General features: G+C 38.4%; 1 protein-coding gene across 7 annotated transcripts in view; it reads left to right on the forward strand.

The window, feature by feature from the left end:
• Tasp1 (taspase 1) overlaps nt 1-20,776 on the forward strand; it is a 219,069-nt gene that overhangs the window by 144,391 nt on the left and 53,902 nt on the right. For all 7 annotated transcript variants that reach the window (XR_005285506.1, XM_038331557.1, XM_038331560.1 and 4 more), the window contains one exon: nt 14,692-14,802. Coding sequence is in view for 6 of the 7 variants with exons in the window: in XM_038331557.1 (XP_038187485.1) it covers nt 14,692-14,802 (111 nt within the window). In the remaining variant the exon portion in view is untranslated. The remainder of the gene's footprint in view (nt 1-14,691; nt 14,803-20,776) is intronic.

The following is a 20,776-nucleotide window of genomic DNA, read 5'->3' on the forward strand; positions in this document are numbered from 1 at the left end:
AAATGTGCTTTTTATCAATCAATGATTAATCCTAAGTGGTCTCTCCACTGTAAGCATGTTAACTGAAATATTAGTAATATTAAAAATAATGATAACAATAATTACTTTTATGATTACTATTGAGACAGGATTTACTTTGCATCCCAGTCTGGCCTGGAATGCACTATTTAGTCCAGACTGCCTTACTCTTAATAAACCTCATGCCTTAGCCTTCCTACGGCTGAGATTATAGACTTGAGCTTTGACACCTTGTTTGAAACTAAATTTTAAGCATAGATTTATTCAAGTTCTAAAAGTATTTGCAGGTATAAATATTTTTGTCTTGTGGGGACTTGAATGTCATTTACATGAAGCCATTGGAATTTTCAAATGAGGAAGCCAAGGCATGGAGATCCCAAGTGATTCACCTTAGTTTGACATTTGGAGCTGCCCTTGTTTGTGGTTCTTTCTCAAACAATAGAAATCCAGATTGGCAAAGAATATGAATTGAGTACCATAGTGTTACTTTTTAAATGGTCGTTGCCCTAATAGAGTTCTCAGGTATAGATAAACCTAATGCTTTTACAAGTAATGTGTTTCTCACTTGAGTACCAAAATACTGATCCATGCTTAGGCACAATAAGAATTAGAACCATACTTCTGCTGCAGGTGGTTGCTTCTCATTTGAAAAAAATAATCTCTCCTTGTCCATTTGTCCATGACTCTCTAATTTCAGTGTTGTGATTTAAGTAACTGTTTTTAAGGAATTAACAGAAGAAAAAAAATCGTTTGTTCTCAGAGTGAACACTGAGATGCCTTTTGAACAAAGAGGGGCAGTCGATAGAGACTGGGGAGGAGGACAGTGTGTGAGCCATAGACATTCTAATTTGACACTGCTTTCTTTAGTGGAAAGTTTTTTACTTATGTTTAAGTCTCTTTAGGTATGTTCTAATTTATGGCAGTATCACATTCACAAAACCAAAAATTTCCCTGTTTATATAGCTAACTAATTGTTTAGACACTTAAAACTTTTGTAGTTTGGCTATATCTTTTCAGTAAAACTGCTAATAGTGATAAACATTAGATAGGTATTATATGTCTCTATAAGATCAGGTGTTTGTGTTGAATTAGAACTATTGGCTATATTATTCTTTTGTGAATAAGTATGGAATTTAAAACATATATTAATCAAAACCCAATCTTTAAAAGATAGTACTTTTGCATTATAATAAAAATAGTTTTTTCCTTTGGTTACTTACTATTAAGCAAAGATTACACGAAAAGACCTGAGTTCTTTTTTAATCTTATTGCTATAAATACTCCAAAGTATGATGATAATTATGTAATAGAACTAAATACACTGTGTTGAGAAACACTGTGTTTACTGGTGAGCTAGCCTTTGAACTTGACTGTTTTAGACATAGTCACCACTTCATCTCTCTATAAAACTCCTTATGTTTTCCTCTTTTATATAATAGATTCCAGGTTTGATAACCAAGGGAACACTGTGAAGACTGAACTCACGTGTGTTCTCTCACTTTTAAGGCAGCCCTCTCTGTAATTTCACAAGACAGGCTTGAAAAGCAGAAGGAACCCAACTCCAAAACTGGCAGTAAATCCTCTGACAGGGAAAAGGTGACGCACTGTGTAATAAATTCCTTTGTTGAAAAAGAGATGTTGCAAGACTGAAAAGTGAAATACCGAATGTTTCCTTTTAAATTTGGAGAGGCCTTTGCGTATTACTTCTCTGTCCCTGTGGACTTACCACAGGCCTGTGTTGAAAGGTCTTTTCAAATGTCCAATACTTGCAGTGAGCGTGAATGGCAGCATTTATATGATGACATATGTACTTCAAAATCATGTGTGGTATGCCAGTGCTACCTACTGAATATAGGCTTTTGTTGCAGCTGATCCTGTGTTCCTGTGTTTTGCCTGCCCAGGAATGTAGGATACTGTCTCTCTTATGTATGCATCTTTTATTTCTGCCCCTCTGGGGATTCTTGGTATCAGAAGTGAGGTTAGAAAAAATTATGAGATAATGAGTTATATTTAAAAATGCTAATCTCATTTAGGCTGGCTCTATGGAAGGATTATATTCTATAGTGGCTCTTACCCATAAAGAAAAATGGCTCTTGGTTCCTCAGAAGTCATCAATTGCAAATAGCTTTTGAGGTAGGTGTGCAGCTTATGAGACCTCTGTCACCCTTATTAGAATGTTGATTGTCTTGGTCTTGTGCAGGAACTTTCCAGGTAGCCATAACTGCTGTGAATTCCTGACATGCCTTGTCTAGAAAATAGCATCTCACAGTCCTTCTCCCCGACTTCCAGCTTGTATAATCTTTCTTCCCCATCCTCCATGATGTGCCTGAACTTAGAGGGGGCTTGATGTAAATTCCCTATTTAGGGCTGAACACCATTTGTTGAAGATGTTGTCTTCTCTAATGTTTATTTTTGATACTTTGGTAAAAAAATCAAGTGGTCACAGTGAATGACCATTTATATGGCTTCTCTATTGTTTTTATTTATGTGATGGTACTATGCTGGTTTTTGTACCTTGGTTCTGTAGTATAACTTGAAATCAGTTTTGATGATACCTCCAGTAAGCACTCTTATAATGGAGAGTGGAGATTATGGTATCTGGGTGGGGTTTTTTTTTTGTTGTTGTTGGTTTTGGTGCCTGTGTGTGTGTGTGTGTGTGTGTGTGTGTATTTCCATATGAATTTTAAGTATTGTTCTTTTTCTTTTTATGAAGAATTTTACTAGAACTTTGTGATTACATTGAATCTATAGATTGGTTTTGGTAGGATAGCTATTTTAATTTTTTTTAATTATTTGATCCTTGAGCATGGGAGGTGCTTCCATCTTCTAGTGTTTTTTAAAGTTTTCATTGTATAAATCTTTACATCTTTTGTTATGTTTATTCTACGGTGGGCTTTTCTTGTTTGCTTGCTTGGTTGATTGGTTTAAGGCTGTTGTGAATGGGTTTGTTTCTCTGATTTATTTTTCAGGATATTTTCATTAGTATACAGGAAGGACACTGATTTTTTATGTTAAATTTGTATTCTACTACTTTGAAGAAACTCTCAGTTCTGAGAGTTATCTGGGACAGTTTTTTTTTTAGGGTATCATTTGTATGATCATATCATCTGCAGATAGATAACTTGACTTAGTCATTTCTTATTCATGGCCCTGTTACTTGCTTCTCTTGTCTTATTCTTCTGGCTAAGACTTCTAGTAATTTAATGAGTGGGAACAGAAAAAGTTTTACACCTTTTTCTTGATCCTGATTTTTATGTAAATGCTTTGAGTTTTCCCCCACTTAATGTTGGTCATAGGTTTACCATATACATAGCCTTTATTAGATTTTATGTGGATTCTGGGGATCTGAACTCAGGTCCTCATGATTGTTCAGTAAGCACTTTACCATTTAAAGGAGCTCATACAGCTTTTGTATTTCTGAGTTTGGATCTCCTTGGTTAATATTATATTTTTTCAGATTCATTCTAGACACATGGAACATCAAAGAGTATGAGACTATGTTTGTATGGTTTGTCTGGGTTAATATTAGGATGAGTGTGAAGGAGAATCTATTAACATATACTTTGTTTAAGATGCCCTAATATCTAATACTTTATATTTTAATTAAAATTTATTATAAGAAGAATGTAACTAAAGTTGTTTGGTAAGATCATTGGAAATAAATGTTGATGTGGGAGATGATATATGCTGTGTGTTTTATTGCCATTGGTTAATAAAGAAATTGCTTTTGGCCAATGGCTTAACAGAGTAAAGCCAGGATGAAGGAGATATATAGAGAGAGTAGGTGGAATCAGAGAGAAGCCATGGAGCCACCCACAGGAGACAGACACACCAGAACCTTGGCGGTAAGCCACAGCCACAGCCACATGGCAATACACAGATTAATAGAAATAGGTTAATTTAAGATAGAAGTGTTAGCCAGAAATACACTTAAGCTGTTGGCCAAACAGTATTGTAATTAATGCAGATTTTTGTGTGATTGTTTCAGGTGTCTGGGCAGCTGGGAAATGAATAAGCAGTCTCTGTAGAAGCTGAGGAAAATTGCAACACAAATAAACATCAAGCAAAACCTATTATAATATACATTCCCTGAACAACTACAGAAATGTTTTATGTCAGACTAAGAAAACTATTTATCATATTATCAGTTTAATTTTAATAATGGAACTTTTGATAATGGGAATTTTATTCAAGTAGTCATTCATAGTCTGTGAGACAGTTTACTTTGCTTTGAAGCATAGTCTCACACCACAGTTATAGATTACTCCCAACGGGAGTGGCACTATTGGGAGGTATGGCCTTGTTGGAGGAAGTATGTTACTGTGAGTGCAGGTTTTGATGTATCTTTTGCTCAAGCTTTCCTTAGTCAACTTCTTGCTGCCTTCCAGTTAAGATGTAGCCAGCATCATGTCTGCCTGCATGCACCATTCTCTTCGTCATGGTGATAAGGGACTGACCCTCCAAAACAGTTAGAGATCAACCACAATTAAATGTTTTCTTTATAAAAGTTGCAGTCATCATGGTATTCTTTCACAGCAGTAGAAACCCAAACCAAGACACTCACTGGCAAGCAGATACAGGGCATATGGAAGGAAATATGGATACATGCTCTGTGGATGAACTTCGAAGGCATTGTGCTAAATGAAATTAGCCAGTCACAAAAGTAAAAAAAGGGGGAGTGCTTGTAATGGCACTTAGTTTCTTGCATTTTACTTGCCTGTATTTTGAGGACAGGAGCAGGGAAGACAGGCTAAGGAAAATTAACTAAGAATCAACTGAATTAGTTTCACGTGACTTGCACCAGTCTTTTAGTTAAATAGTTTCTCTGAGACGGAAAGTAGAATGAATGGTGTTTTCCATGATGGCGAGTCAAAAGCAAGAAACACGTTTTTAGCATCAAGTTTCCGTTTGAGAAAATGAAAAAGTTCAGGAGATGAATGGATCTGGTGGTTGCACAACTGTGTACTCAAAAATGATTAAACAGTAATTTGGTATCATGCACAATAAGGATGCAGGCGACCTGACGGAGGAGAGGCCAATTAAAGATGTCTAAACATGTATTTATTTTTAAATCTTTTAAAATGCCAACATAACGAGATTCCTGGGAGAGTATTAGAGCTAGCCATGGTATCTGGCAATGCTTTCTGTTAACTGTGTCTGTCCTTGTTGCCCTGCCTTCCTCGATGCTTATGTATCCTGCCATTTGGTCACAAGATTGGTGTTGCTTCTCATACATAATCATCTACAGGCATCGAAATGTAGAGTTAGTTACACATGGTAGGCTTGTTAGTACTTATTCTCCAACATCTACTTAGTCATATTTCAAAGCCTGCTTGCATTTGACTAACTACATATAACTGTTTCTGCCAACGGTAGAATGATAGAATCTTTAGAATCTTGTGTAGAAACGATATGTTCATTCTAGGCAGTGATTGTTAGTTTTAGGTGTCAACTTACCACTACCAATAGTTACCAGGGAAGCGAGTCTTGCTTGAGAAATTGTTTAGATCAGGTTGGCCTGTGGGCATGTTTGTAAGGGCCTCATAATTGTTAATTGGTGTGAGAGGAACCACTCTGACTGTGGGCAGCACGTCTATTTAATGGGCTATCCTTTGAACAGAGTGAATGGAAAAGCTAGGCCAGCACACACAGTAAACAAGCAGGCAGTGTGGGTGCATTGTTTCCCTCTGGGCTGTGGGTGTGATGTCTGACCCTTGAGCTCTTGTCTGACTTCCCTGAAATGATGGCAATAGTATTGGATTGTAAGCCCAGTAAACTCTTTTTTCCCCCTAAACTGCTTTTGGTTAGGTGTTTTATCACAGCAACAGAAATAAACTAGAATATAGCCTAAAGCAGGAAAATAGTCCTGCTTGACTTGTAAATTATTTTAGAGGAAACATACTTTTATTCAAACAATAGTACATTTATAGATGATGGAACTGCTGGTATTTTTTCTTAAGTATGTGTGATGTAGGTGTGTCTTCTATCTATCTGTTGATTTCATTGGTTAATTAATAAAGAAAACTGCTTGGCCTAATAGGTTAGAACATAGGTGGGTGGAGTAGACAGAACAGGAAGAAGGAAGTGAGGTAGATGGCTCAGACAATTGCCACGCATCTCCTAAGTGAGGCAGACCACCGTGCCTCTCCTGAGAGAGATGCCAGACGCAATGAAGCTCCAGCCCAAGATGGACGTATGCTAGAAACAAAACGGTAAGGCACCACTTTGTGGTGCTACACAGATTATTAGATATGGGTTAATCAAGATGTGAGTAAGAGGCTGAAAATAATGGGCCAGGCAGTGTTTAAAAGAATACAGTTTCTGTGTAATTATTTTGGGGCATAAGCTAGTCAGGAGGCCGAAAGCAGGGCGGCGGGAACGCAGCCCACAGCTCCACACTACATATGTGACTCAGATTTGACCTGCAACATTAATCAGAATTATGAGTTTGTTAAGTCACTGAAATTTGGGGTTACTTTTGTGCCTGTATTGGTATTCTGATGGATAACCAAAGGTGCATTTGATGAAATGAGGGAAGTGTAGACCCTTTTTCAAGAGTAAGGGAATGAGCATAAATTATTGAAGCATGGGATTTTACCGGGAGAAAAGCAGAGGAGGAGCTCCAAGGAGAATGGAAAACATTTAAAAGCACTGTAATTAATAAATAGTAGCTTTTGGTGAAGTGTGATGGTGACACCCCCCCCCCCCACACACACACACATACATATGTACAGCAGAGGCGTCCAGAACCCAGATAAGGCCACAACTCACACCGAAGTACCTGTTTTTACAGAGAGAGTCTTTATTATGCTGGGAAGAAAAGTTAAAGTGACTACTTTCTAACTCAGTACTTAGCAGAGGTAATTTTTAAGAGGAGAAGAAGTGGAGGTCTGTGTTAGAATGGGATGCAGGTGTAAAGGAAATAGGGGGACGAAGGAGGAGGGAAAGGGCACAGGGATTTTTGTCCAGGACGGAGAAAGGATCACCTCTGCATAGAGAGGAGACAGACTTGGCCCATAGGCAAATGGGATTTATAAAGGTAAAATGGCAAACCCTGTGTTTGGACGAGGTGTTTAATTTTAATTGGGCATTTTTATTTAGGTGAGCTAAAGTGGGATTCTGATTGCTGGACTTCAATAATTTAATAGCTGGACCTTGGTAGTCAGCCTCTCTATCAGACAACTCAGCTTTGATATTACCTTTCTCAGGAAGCATTCAACCACTACTAGAGCAAAGAATTACATCATTCCACATGTGAAAAGGCAGTCATATCACGATTACCCCTGTAAATGCATTATCCTCACACGATCAGCTGTGCATGCGTGTTGAACGTGTTTCAACACTCATCGCAGGGAGCATATTGCCACTCTTCCCTAGCTCATCTTTTGTTGAGGCAGCAACTGTATGATAGGAAAACATGAAGAAAAAATACCTATTCATACCAGATAGGGAGCAAATGACAGATCAAAGTGTAATATGATTGTATTGGGATTGTTTACATGAACACTGATGAGGAGATTACTTACAGGAATGTTAATGACTCAGAATCAGCAGGATCACTGAAATGTCTGTTTCACCATGGGTACTCATTCACAAAAGCTGTGTTCCTGGAGCGGAGTGACTTGCAGACAGCTGCATGAGTAAGAGAGATTCTCCTCAGCAATTGCTACTGATTATATAATTCTGGGAGGGGCATTGCCAATTTTGTAAGTTTCCTGAGTGATGAAGGCTATTTGGTCGTGGCTAATGATTTTTTGATGTGTTCTTGGATTTGTTTTGTTCATATTTTATTGAGTATTTTTGTATTAATGTTCATAAAGTGTAGTGGAGGGGCTGCGGGCCGGCTTCCCGCCGCCAGGCTCCCAGCCACCAGCTAGCTTATGCCCCGAAATCACAACTCACAAATTGTATTCTTTTAAATACTGCCTGGCCCATTACTTCCAGCCTCTTACTCACATCTTGACTAACCCATATCTAATAATCTGTGTAGCACCACAAAGTGGTGCCTTACCAGGTAGATTCTAGCGTACGTCCATCTTGGGCTGGAGCTTCATCGCGTCTGGCTTCTCTCTGAGGAGAGGCATGGCAGTCTGTCTAACTTAGGAGAGGTGTAGCATCTGACTGATCCTTCTACCTCACTTCCTCTTCCTGTTCTGTCTACTCCACCCACCTAAGGGGCAGTCTATCAAATGGGCCAGGCAGTTTCTTTATTAGCCAATGAAATCAACTCAAACAGAAGACTCTCCCACATCAATAAAGGGTCTGTAGTTCCCTTCTCGCTTCTGTTGGTTAGCTTGGATAAGGATTTGTCTATCTTGTTGATTTTCTTGAAGAACTAACTTTTTGTTTCAATGATTCTTTGTATTGTTCTCTGTTTCTATTTTATTGATTTTTTTTTTTTTTTTTTTTTTTTTAGCTGAGTAACCAAGCAAATATATTGAGGAACAATATCAGATTGGGGAAAGTCCTTGGTGTCTGCTGCAAGTACCGAATTAGAACAATCTAAAGATAGTGGTAGGAAAAGGTTACTAAACATCTGGTACCTGTTGCAGTAATGCTAGTAGTTTTTGATTGTTTGTTTTCTTTCTGAAAATGAAAAACTTCCCTTTATTACCAATTTGATAATTTCCTGGCATCTATTACTCCTGTTTGCTTGTTTTTGTTCTAGAGCTTTCTGGTGTTCTGTTAATTCAACAGTGTGGGATTTCTCCAACTTCTTTATGTAAGCATTTAGTGCTATGAACTTTCCTTTTAGTACTGCTTTCATAGTGTCGCATAAGTTTGGGTATGTTGTACTCTTATTTTCATTGAACTCTTGGAAGTTTTTAATGTCTTTATTTCTTACTTGACCCAGTGATGATTTAGTTGAGTATTATTCAGTTTCCATGAGTTTGTGGGCTTTCTGCAATTAGTGTTGTTGTTGAATTCTAACTGTAAGCCATGGTGATCCGATAAGATACAGGGCATTAGTCCATTTTTTTTGTATCTGTTGAGATTTGTTTTGTGGTTACTATTAGAGAAGGTTTCATGAGGTGCTGAGAAGAAAGTCTACTCTTTTGTGTTTGGAATGTTGTATAGATGTCTGTTAAGTTCATTTGAGTCATAACATCTGTTAATTTCCTTATTTCTCTGTCAAATTTCTGTCTGGCAGACCTGTCCACTGGTTAGTGTGTGAGGTTTGATGTGTGATTTAAGCTTCAGTAGTGTTACTTTTACATATGAGTGTGCCCTTGTATTTGGGGCATAGATGTTCAGAATTGAGACTTCATCTTGATGGATTCTTCAAGTGATGAATATGAAATGTCCTTCTTGATCTCTTTTTATTACCTTTAGTTTGAAGTCTATTTTGTTAGATATTAGGATAGCTATACCAACTTGCTTCTTAGGTCCATTTGATTGGAAAGTCCTTTCCCAACCCTTTACTCTGAGGAAATGTCTGTCTTTGAAGTTGAGGTACATTTCTGGATGAATCATCTTTTTGTATTGATTCTGTTAGTTTTTGTTTTTTATAGGTGAATTGAGTTCATTAACATTAAGGTATATTAATGACCAGTGATTGTTAATTCCTTTTACTTTTTGGTGGTAGTGTGTTTGTGTTTCCCTTCTTTAGGATTTGCTGCTGTGGAATTATTCATTGCCTGTGATTTTGTAGGTACAACTAACTTCCTTGAATTGGAGTTTTCCTTCTAGTGCTTTCTGTAGGACTGGATTTGTGGATAGGTATTGTAAATCTGGTTTTGTCATGGTATATCCATGGAATATATTTTTTCCCATCTATGGTGATTAAAATTTCGTTGGGTATATTAGTCTGGGTTGGCCTCTGTGTTCTCTTAGTGTCTCCATAATATCTGTCCAGGGCCTCCTAAGCTTTTAGAGTTTCCTATTGAAGTTGGTTGTTATTCTGATGGGTTTGCCTTTATATGTTACTTGACCTTTTTCCTTTGCAGCTCTTAATATTCTTTCTATTCTGTGTATTTTATATTTTAATTATTATGTGGCAAGGGGACTTATAGTACTGTATTATTTATGTTTTAATAAATAATGCTTGCCTGAAGATCAGAGGACAAAGCCAGCCATACTAGTCAACTGCAGACCAGAGAATAGTGGCATACACCTTAAATCCCGGACTGGGGAGACAGAGGCAGAGGGATCTCTGAGTTCAAGGCCACATGGGCTACACAAGATTGAATATGTCGAAAAGAGAAAGGGAGCTCACACAGAGGTGATCCCAGCGCTTTGGTTTCTACACCTTTAATCCCACCAGTAGGAGGTGTAGATAGGAGTGATAGTGTGGCTGGGCTGAAAGAGAAATATAAAGGGGAAGAGACAGGAGCTCAGTGGAGTGTGAAGTCTGAGGCTGATGGAGAACATTGCAGGATCATCCCTTTGTCTGAATCTTGGTACAGGCAAGATGTCTCTAGTGGCTTGGCTGCTTTGCTTTTCTGATCTTCAGGTTGAACTACAATATCTGTCTCTGGGTTTTTATTATTCACGCTACAAGGATTTGGGGGGGACTTTCAGTCTGTTTGGTGTTCTGAAAGCTAATTGTATCTTCATAGGTATTTGCTTCTTTAGATTGGGAAAGTTTTCTTCTATGATTTTGTTGAATATATTTTCTGTGCCTTTGAGCTGGTATTCTCCTTCTATCTCTATTACTCTTAGGTTTCGTATTTTCATGGTGTCCCAGATTTCCTGGATGTTTTATGGCATTAATTTTTTTTGACTGATGTATCTGTTTCCTCTATCATATCTTCAACAGCTAAGATTTTCTCTTTCAACTCTCGTATTCTTTTGGTTATGTTTGTATCTGTAGTTCATGTTCATTTACCTAGGTTTTCCATTTCCAGGATTTCCTTGGCTTGTGTTTTCTTTATTGGTTCTATTTCAGTTTTCAAGTCTTCCTTTACTTGTTTGATTGCTTTTTTTTTTTTGCTTTCTTTCAGAGATTTATTGATTTCTTTCCATTTTTTTCTTTTTCTCCATTTCTTTAAAGAAATTTTTCATTTCCTCTTTAAGGATCTCTGTCATCTTCATGAAGTTAATTTTTTTTTTTTTTTTGGTTTTTCGAGACAGGGTTTCCCTGTAGTTTCTAGAGCCTGACCTGGAACTAGCTCTTGTAGACCAGGCTGGCCTCGAACTCAGAGATCCGCCTGCCTCTGCCTCCCGAGTGCTGGGATTAAAGGCGTGCGCCACCACCGCCCGGCTCATGAAGTTAATTTTAAGGTCATTTTCTTCTGCTTCTGGGTTACGATGTTCAGGTCTTGTTGTAGGACTGTGAGGTTTTGGTAGTGTCATATTGCCTTTTAGGTTGTTGAATGTATCCTTGCTTCGGCATCTACCCATCTCTTACTCTTCATCCCATCATTGCTGTTGGTGTGTGTCTCAGCGAACCTCTCGGACTGACTGATCAGTCACTGTCTCATGGAGTTGCTCTTGATGCACTCTGTGCAGTCACTGTGTATCTCTCAGGGAGCCACTGAAGTCTGGGGAGATGGGTGGGTTTGGGAGTGGGACTTTTAGATTGCGGGCTCCGATTTGTGTGTGTGTGTGTGTGTGTGTGTGTGCTGGAGGCTTGCCCTTGCACCCAGGTGGCGGGGCGGGGAGGGGGGTATGCCTAGGGACCTAGCGCCTAGAGACTGGGCTGTCCATCTGATATGCTAGTCACTCATCTCTTGGTCCTCTCTATCCAGTTGCAGTCTGTATCTCTGGTAGCCACCAAGGTTGCAGGGGATAGGGGCAATAGGTGCATTTGTGGGCCGAGCGGGTCTTGTAGATTGCAGGTTCCATGGCTGGATGGAAGGGAGGGTGCTGGGGCAGCCTGCCTACAGGAGGCTTGCCTTAGTCCCTGAGGCTTGTGGGGGAGGGGTCCAGGGTTTTGTGCTAGAGCCTAGGGCCTAGAGACTGGGCTGTCCAGCTGAGAGATTGGCGTTCGCGTCTGGTCCACTCTATGCAGTTGGAATCTGTCTCAAATAAGCTTTTTAAAAGGACACAAAACCACTGGCCCTAGCTAACTCTTACATTTTAAATCAACCCATTTCTATTCATTTTCTTGCTGCCCTGTGGCTCATGGCTTGTTACCTCATTTTGTACATGTCCTGCTTCTGCTGCATCTGCCTGGTGACTCCTCTTCTTCTTCCCAGTGTCCTCAGTTTGGTTTTCCTGCCTAACCTTATCCTGTCCTTCTATTGGCTAGTCGGCTTCTTTATTAAACCAATCACAGCCAAATTTACATAGCGTACAGAAGATTAACTCCACAGCATAAATAAATATAAATAAAAGAAGATGTAGTGGAAAATGTATTTCTCATGTGTATGAGTAAAGAATGAATCTCAAAGTTAAATAACATTTGAGTCAAGCTTCAATTCTATTGCAGTATGTTCTAAGAAACTTTGGTATTTAGTAGATAAAAACTCCAATTTTCTTTCATTGAAATACATGGTAGAAAAGGTTTTGGTGTCCTAATCTTTATGTTAAAGGTAATAATATGCCAGAATATAAATCAGAATTTTAATAGTTTTTTAAATAAAACTCAATCACTGGTAAACCCTTTTTACTCTCCTAAATTTAATAAGAGGGAAATGCCTTCCTGACACATCTAAATTTTTGATGTAATATCATAACTTCGTGTGTTTTAGCTGTTTTACTTGAGGCATATGTACATAACTTTTTGAGCATCATTTAGTTTATAATGTGCTCATTTTCTAATTGTCACAGTTACCCCAAAGCATAACATTTCTTTATTCAACATCAAATATATACACAAAGGGAATTAAAATTTATGGTGTCAAAAACTTTTTTTTAATTATTTGTTTTATTTCTGCTTATAAAACAAACATTAGTGAACAAAATAATTCTTTATACTAAATTCCACAGGGAGTTTTGTCTGGATTTAGATATTTCCAAAGAGATCTTGAAAATGACATTTTCATAAGATATCAGGCAGTTTGAAAGTTGTGTTTACACTTACATATACTTTTCATTCTTTCATGAGTGAACATTGTACATATAACATGCATTATGTGCATATCTGCCTATACATTTAAGGAAAGTTATAATTGGAGAGGTGTGAACAGAGGAGGAGATGTGCATATATGAAGAGGACATTTCTGACATGAAAGGCAACAACGTGGCTTAATGGTTATTGTATAGAATGAGTGTTGTTGCCGTTATAGAAGTGGTTTCTGACTGGAGAGATGGCCCAGTTGCTAAGAGCACTTCTGTTCGAGAGGACATGGGTTTGATTCCCAGCACTCTCAGGCAGTTCAGCAACTCCAGTTTCAAAGAATCTAACAGCCTCTTCTGGCCTCTCAGCACCACACATCCACACAGTGCACAGACATTTATGCACGTATTTAAAATAAAAATGAATAATTTTAAACCAACAAAAAATTAAAAGTAGTTGCTTAAGTTAGCTGTTTTAGTCCAAGCTTTGTTATGATTGTTGAGATGCCCCTTTGCTCACTTGTTTTCCCCCATGTTATATATGTGTGTCGTGGTGTTCATATGCATGCATGCAAAGTGCAGAAACATTGAGTTGTGCCCGGTCCTGCTTGGACTCCAGACACTCTCTTGTGGAGCTTCTTCTTTAGGGAGCTGAAATAAGCTTTTCTTTTAGGTTCCCAGAGGCTTAGATCATGATATCAGCTTTAAACGTTTACAATTTTTTTTCTTTTAGAAAGGAAGCTGCTCCTTTCCAAGAAATGTTCTATTAAAACTCACCAATCCTTAAATTAAGCTTCTTTGACTCTGTTTTTGCAGTAGCTACTATGGTAGAACTTCTATTCATCACTCTTAATTAGTTAAAGTGGTTCAAGTTTATCTCGTGTTAAAATCCTCACTTCCCTCCCTTTCCTTCCTTCCCTTTTTCTCCCTCCCTCTCCCCTTTCTTCCTCATGGCTACCTTCCTCTCTTTGTTATATGTGTATGAGTATTTTGCCTGTGTGAATGTATGGGTGTCGTGTGTATCCAGTACCTACATCAGTCTGGAATCACAGACAGTTGTGGGTGCTGGGAACTGACCCTAGGTCCTCTGTAAGAACAAGCTGGTGAATAATCTCTTTAGCCCCAAAGTACAATTTTTCTTTAAAACTATGGAAAAGTAGTTTTTTAAAGCTCCTAAAAGTTATGTGAGTATTAAAGAATGTAAGAAAGCTGCTGTTTTATCCTGTCCCTCACATTGCTGGTGTATGACTTTCTCAAGCAAAGGTAGGGAAAGATTTAGGTTGCCCCTGGATGTCTACATTTCTCTCCAGCCACCCACGCAAGTGGAGTGTCAAAAAGAAAATGAATGGTTGACAGCTGTGGAACCATTTATTAAATGGGAGACTGAGACCACCCAACAGGATGGTTTGTAGTTACTCACTAGTGGGATTGAGAGAGAATCCTAGGTGCAGAATCTACATTCCCATGTTATATAAATTGCCCATCTGAGAGACGATTTCTTTTATTTTTGACTATTTTCTTTTGAGATTAAGTAGCCCCATGTTTGTTTATATTCTATCGAATATCATTACTAACATTACCAAACTGTTCATAGAGGTCATTTCATTCCCTCACTGGGTTGTCCTGTTACATAGCTACTTTGTAAGTTTTGTGCAAGAGTGTTTATATTATTGAGACAAGCAAAGAAGCCAGTATTGTTTTTTTCATCTGTTGTTTTTCTTGGACTTGTAGGATGTGGAGAGCATCTTGTGCGCACCATACTGGCTAGAGAATGTTCACACGCTTTACAAGCTGAAGATGCTCACCAAGCTCTGTTGGAGACTATGCAAAACAAGTTCATCAGTAAGTGGAACTTTGGGAAAAAAGGACACCGTCTCCATATAGAGAATTTCCCTGAACTGTATACATTAGGAATTGGTTTTCCCACATAAACCTCTAGACTTTGCTTCACTGCTTAGCATGAAGTTAGACCTTCAGAAAATATTATTTGTAAGTAGAAATTCGATTACAGTAGCTGCTACAGCATGAGATCAGCTATTTAACTAATTTAGTGTCTAGATTCTGAGACATTATCTAGTATTAAAGTGACAAGTACTAAAACAGAAATCTGTAGAAGAAATTCAAGAAGCAATGTGCTATTGCATGTTTGAAATGCAGTTGGAGCATTCATTGTATCCTTCTCATGTTATTAGCATGTGCACTGCACAGGGTCAAGATGGAACCCTACATTTACCCAGTCCTCTTACTAGATGTGCATATATGTATGTGTTGATGTGTTGGGGAATAATCTGAGGATGGAGGACAGAAATTTCCTTGTTTGTTTTTTTTGAGTTGAGGAAAGAATCAGTGGAAAAAGTGGCCTTTCAGTTTTGAGACAAAGTAGATATGACACTCCTGTTCTAACCAGGATAGAAGCCATATGATAGATTAAATCTAAGAAGACTTTCTAACTAAGCTAAACAGTAGCTATAAGACAACTGGAGAGTGTTTGCTACTGTGCTGGGTAGTGTTTATGTGAACTTGATAGTATCTGAGGGTCACCTGAGTAAAGGAAACTCAACTGAGAAAATATCTACATTAGACTGGCTCTAGGCAATTCTGTAGTACATTTTCTTATTTGATAATTGATGTGGAAAGGATAGCCCACTGTGGACAATGCTACCCTTGGGTAGGTAGTCCTGAGTTATATAAGAAAGCAAGCGTAGCAAGCCAGTAAGCAGTGTCCCTTCATTGCCTCTGCTTCAACTCCTGCCTCCAGGTTCTTATTTGAGTTCCTGCCTTGACACCTCTCAGTAACAGAGCATGACTGAAGAGTTGTAAGCTGAGAAACTAACCAACCAAACCTTTTCTTCCCAAATTGCTTTTGGTCATGGTGTTCATCATAGCAATAGAAACCCTAAGACAGGCGCCCTGGGGATGAAAGTTTCCCTATAAGAACACACTTGGAGAGATTTTAAATCCCATTGCATCAGAGATCTAGACTGACTATCAGACAGCTGAACTCTGCTGGTTGGTGTAAGATAAAGTGGGTGTGGAATTAAATGAAACAGGTCATGCTCCAGAGTTCAGAAAGACCACAGATGCTGAGCTCTAGGTGACTTGTGTACATTGGTTGCCCTGTGTCAGGGAGGGTGAGGTTTTCAGAACATGTAGATGCAGAGAATGTACAGAAGGAAATGACTGCTTCACAGATGACCCTCTGGTCTGCAGGAGCTTGTTGAGAGAGTCATTGATGACAATTGTGTTCACTCTGTTGAGCTCTAGTTTCTATGTTGAGGACTATAAAAGAGTTATCACTGAGCTCGGCTGCATGGCTTTAGATGAACACTTTCTGGACCATTAGCTCAGGTAGACCCTATTAGGTGGCCTCATACCCAAACTCTCAAGCCCACCATTCTTCTCCAGTCTGTGCTGGAATTTAAAAGAGGGGTTCATATTGTAGCTGTGCTCATTTTCTCTAACTTTAATTGTTTACTTACCTTTCTGCTAGTTAAATAAGCTCATTATTTTTATATTACATATATACATATATATACATACATGCATACATACGCACTATTTTGTAGTATTATATTTTATTGTTGTTGTTGTTGTTGTTTTTGGTGGCACCTGGAATTCAGGGAACATCTGTGTTCTGGGGTTATGTGGAGGGACACTGTGGTTCTGCAATACATTTCCTAGGCTCTTGGCTTCTGCCAATGTATGACTTGCCCTCCACCTGTTTGTAGGCAATAAGCCTTTATGACCATTGAATTCATGTTGTAGCTGTAGCTTTTGTCCTCTGTAGCCCACACAGCAACCGCTGACCACAGACACTCAGGTGACAGACAGCTCACCTTCTCAGCTACATGTTCCCTCTGAGCCTTTTCAGTGAGCCTTGGTAGTTCAGACAGGGATCCCAGAACCTATGGGATTCTTTAAGGGGTGGTCAGGTCAGACTCTCCTCCCTTACCTATAGAGCATCATGCTATTCTGCGTGTTCCTGGAGTGGGGAGCTTCACCACCAGTTTCTTTCTTTTCGTATCTGGCTGGGAAAGGGCACAAATCTCGCTCGGAGAGTTTTGTTGTCTCCTTTTCCTCCTTCCCTTTACTGTAGGCCCAGGAAGAGAAACAGAAACTCTTACTAGCGACTAGCCTTCTTTAGTTTTCCCATAAGTCACACATCAATTCCCAGCTCTATTGTAAAGATTCTTATGGGGACCAGGCTAAGGAAGTATTTCTCCAAACTACTGTGTTTTCAATAATCTAGGCTTTATTTACTCCAAGTTCTTTGCCCTCTGAAGTTGTCACAATGTAGAATTTAGAAAAGCCCACAAAGAAACCCAAAGGGTGAAATCAAATTCAACTGGATTCACTGATAAGAAAATGAATGGATCTTACTGAGGGACTAAACCCTGAATCACCTCGTCAAAATCCTAAATTGTCACCTTGATCTTTTAAAAGCAGCATGCTCTGTTAGAAAGGTGGTTTCAGCCACACTCAGAGAAAATAACATTATCTTAGAAAATTATATTTATTTATGGGAAAATAGAATGACTGACCAAAGGAAAATTTATTTCATAAGGAAAGGTTTTGAACAGGTATATTCTTATGTTCTTATTGTGGGTGTGTTGCCTATATAAATGGCTGTGTACCTCATGTGTGCCCAGTGCACACGAAGACCAGGAGAATGCCTTGGATCCTTCAGAACTGGAGTTGCAGATGGTAAGCTCCTGTGTGGGTTCTAGAAATTGAGCCCAGGTCTTTTGGAAGAGCACCAAGTATTCTTGGACGATGAGCCATCTTTTCAGCCTGCTTTCTTATATTCCCTGTACTAAGGTTATGAAGACTGTGAAGAGAGCCAAAGTTCTAAATCATCTGGATGGTTGTTTTCTCTCTCTCTCTCTCCTCTCTCTCTCTCTCTCTCTCTCTCTCTCTCGGTGTGTATGTGTGTAGTAAGTACTACTTGATGTTTGCATACAAACTGAGGAATAAACTATGAACAGGGTTTAAAGTTTATCAGTAATTTCAGAAAGATTGGTAGCATTCTTGTTGAGATCTATCAGTCAGACTATTATTTTGTTAATAGTGTTGAATGCTGTTTTTAAAGAAAAGTGATTATTGGCATAATAGCATATGATTTGCTGTCATTGTGTACATATGGTAGATGTAGTCTCAGCACAACAATGAGAGGAGATATTAAGAATTGAAAAATAGAGGTTCATGAAATCTAACTTCTTAGAAGTCCTGTGGCAAGCCAGGTGTGTTGTGGTTCACACCTTTAGTCCCAGCACTCAGGAAGCAGAAGCAGGTGGATCTCTGTGAGTCTGAGGCCAGCTGGTCTACAAAGCAAGTTCCAGGATAGGCAGGGATTGTTGCACAAGATAACCCTATCTTGAGCCACCCCCACTCTTCCACAAAGAGAGGAAATCCTGTGGCAGCCTGTGTAATTAGAGTCACGTGTCTGTTGGAAATGACCTGAAGGACACTGCTGAATCCAAACGACAGAGCCACTGTTAATTCAACTCAAATTTGGGTCTCGCGACTCCCTAAATGGTTTCTCCTTTCTGGCCAGCTTTGCTCTTCTTGTGTAACTTTCAAAAATTGCTTATGACGTGGAGCAGCTTTACCTCCGGGAACCTATTATTTAGTGCCTGTTGAGGCCCATCTTAAAACACCTTGCTTTAGAAGGAGCAGGGGGTCTTTATGGAGCTCAGCTCAGTGTTCTGCTTATTTAAAAGCAGTTAAGTTAGTTTTAGAAGAATCCAGGGAGTTGCCCTCATAGCCATCTTGTTAGCCAGTGAGTATTGATTTATTCTGTAAATTTGTGTAAAATATAGAAGAATGTCCCATGAACTCAGGACAGCTGGTCCTCTGTAGTTTTGTGTCCTCATCCCTTCGCTGTAGCAAGTTAGTTAACATGGCTTTCTTTCTTTTAAGATCAAGAACATTAGATAAGAGGAAATTTAAAAATTCCTTGGCCATACTAACTTTTCTTGCTCTATGTTGGAGTCAGTCCATAAATCTGAAATTCTTTTTAATCAGATGATTTGGACATGGATTAGAGATAAAAGGAATTCAAGAAGAACCTGTGATCATTACAAAGTACTTGGAATGAAATAAATTGGATTAGTGGAGGCCTGGACTAAAAGGAAGAAGGTTGAGTTCCCTTTTCTTTAGTGCACTGATAGTTAGCTGTCTGTCGAGAAAGACAGGTCCTCTTTGTTCCATTTCTTCATTGTAGAATGAGGAGGCAGATCTCCATGGTTCCAAAGCTCCTCAAGTTCCAACACCTTACTCAATCCTTGGATTAGTTCGTGGGTTCATCTAAACTGCTTGTAGAGTTACGCACCAAAATGACACAGCAATTAAAATTCTGTATTTAGACTTTGAATTAGTGATGTCAGGTTCCCGTGTGGAGTAACACTGTTGAAATCTTCTCAGGAAGTGATTGAAATATGTTAATGACTACTTTTGTCATCTTGTGAAAATACGAAATTCCTTCATTTTGCTTTTACATTTTCTTTACAAAACTTGTAAAAACCAATTTAAAGACTATCATTGTAATACTGATAGAAAAGTTTTATATAATAATCAAATGAAAGAACTCCACGTTATTCATCTGAATCTCGTTTTTTTTTTTGTCAGAAAGAATCATTGCTAAAGGGTTATGTTTTCATAGTCTTCTCTCAGTTAGCTGTCTATTTTATGCGCACTTTAAATAAGTATGTAGACAAGACAGCAGCATAATTTTCACTTTCATTTAATGGCCCTCCTCCTTCCTCTGTCTTCTTTTGGTGTTTTTTGTTTTGTTTTTAAATACAGAGTCTCCTAATAGCCAACATGACCTTGAATTTCTAATCCTCTTTTTTAAACCTTTCAACTACTAGATTATTAGTGCGCCACCATACCTGGCCACTTACAAATCTTGATGCTCTTTTTATATCTGTGTATAGTTAAACTAAGAGGTGAGTTATTCCATAATCCTAGGTAAATCCTAGGTATTCATACCTTTACTGGAAGGGATTTAAATTATCTGTATCATTTTATTACGGATAGATTTTTACCTCTTCATATTCTTTTAAGTTGTCTATCTGCTAACTAACATATTTATTATTTGTAAACTATATTTTAAATATTCTTTGAGAATTTCCTGTAATATATTTGATCATATTTATCTTCTTCCCCAACTTCTCCCATACCTATTACTGTCTACACAAGGGGCCCTGCCCTGGAGTACGGTTGGCCAACATGCTGTGTAAAAGTAGCCATCTAAATAGGCCTTTACTATATAGTAGTTCAGACTGGGAGATGTGTTTTATAGCCCCATTGTCTGGAGGGATATGGTAGTTAATGAGGCCTACAGTTGGGTTTTTCTTCATCCCCTCAGTTGTTTAAAACTTTGATAAAACCCCACAAAATTAGGTTCATGTAAAAGAGTTTTCCTCCAGTGGTGAGGCCTATTAAAAAGCAGAATGCTTTTATTGAGGTGAATACATAGCTATTCTTACTGTAATTTATTTGCCTAGTACCTGACTGACATTGAGATTGATCAAATTTTCACATACTGTTTGACTGTGTGTGTCTTTATTTTGAAATTTATCTTAGGTTTATTATTCTTTTTTTTAAAAAAGCATTTATTTATTTATTTATTTATTTATTTATTTATTATTTATTTGTTATGTATACAATGTTCTGTCTGTGTGTTTGCCTGTAGGCCAGAAGAGGGCACCAGACCTCATTACAGATGGTAATGATCTTAACCTCTGAGCCATCTCTCCAGCCCCGGTTTATTATTCTTTTTAAAAATCAGGTTATCCCTTGAGGCCCACTGGTG

This window comes from Arvicola amphibius, chromosome 5 (genome assembly GCF_903992535.2).
Source record: "Arvicola amphibius chromosome 5, mArvAmp1.2, whole genome shotgun sequence".
Lineage (NCBI taxonomy): Eukaryota > Metazoa > Chordata > Mammalia > Rodentia > Cricetidae > Arvicola > Arvicola amphibius.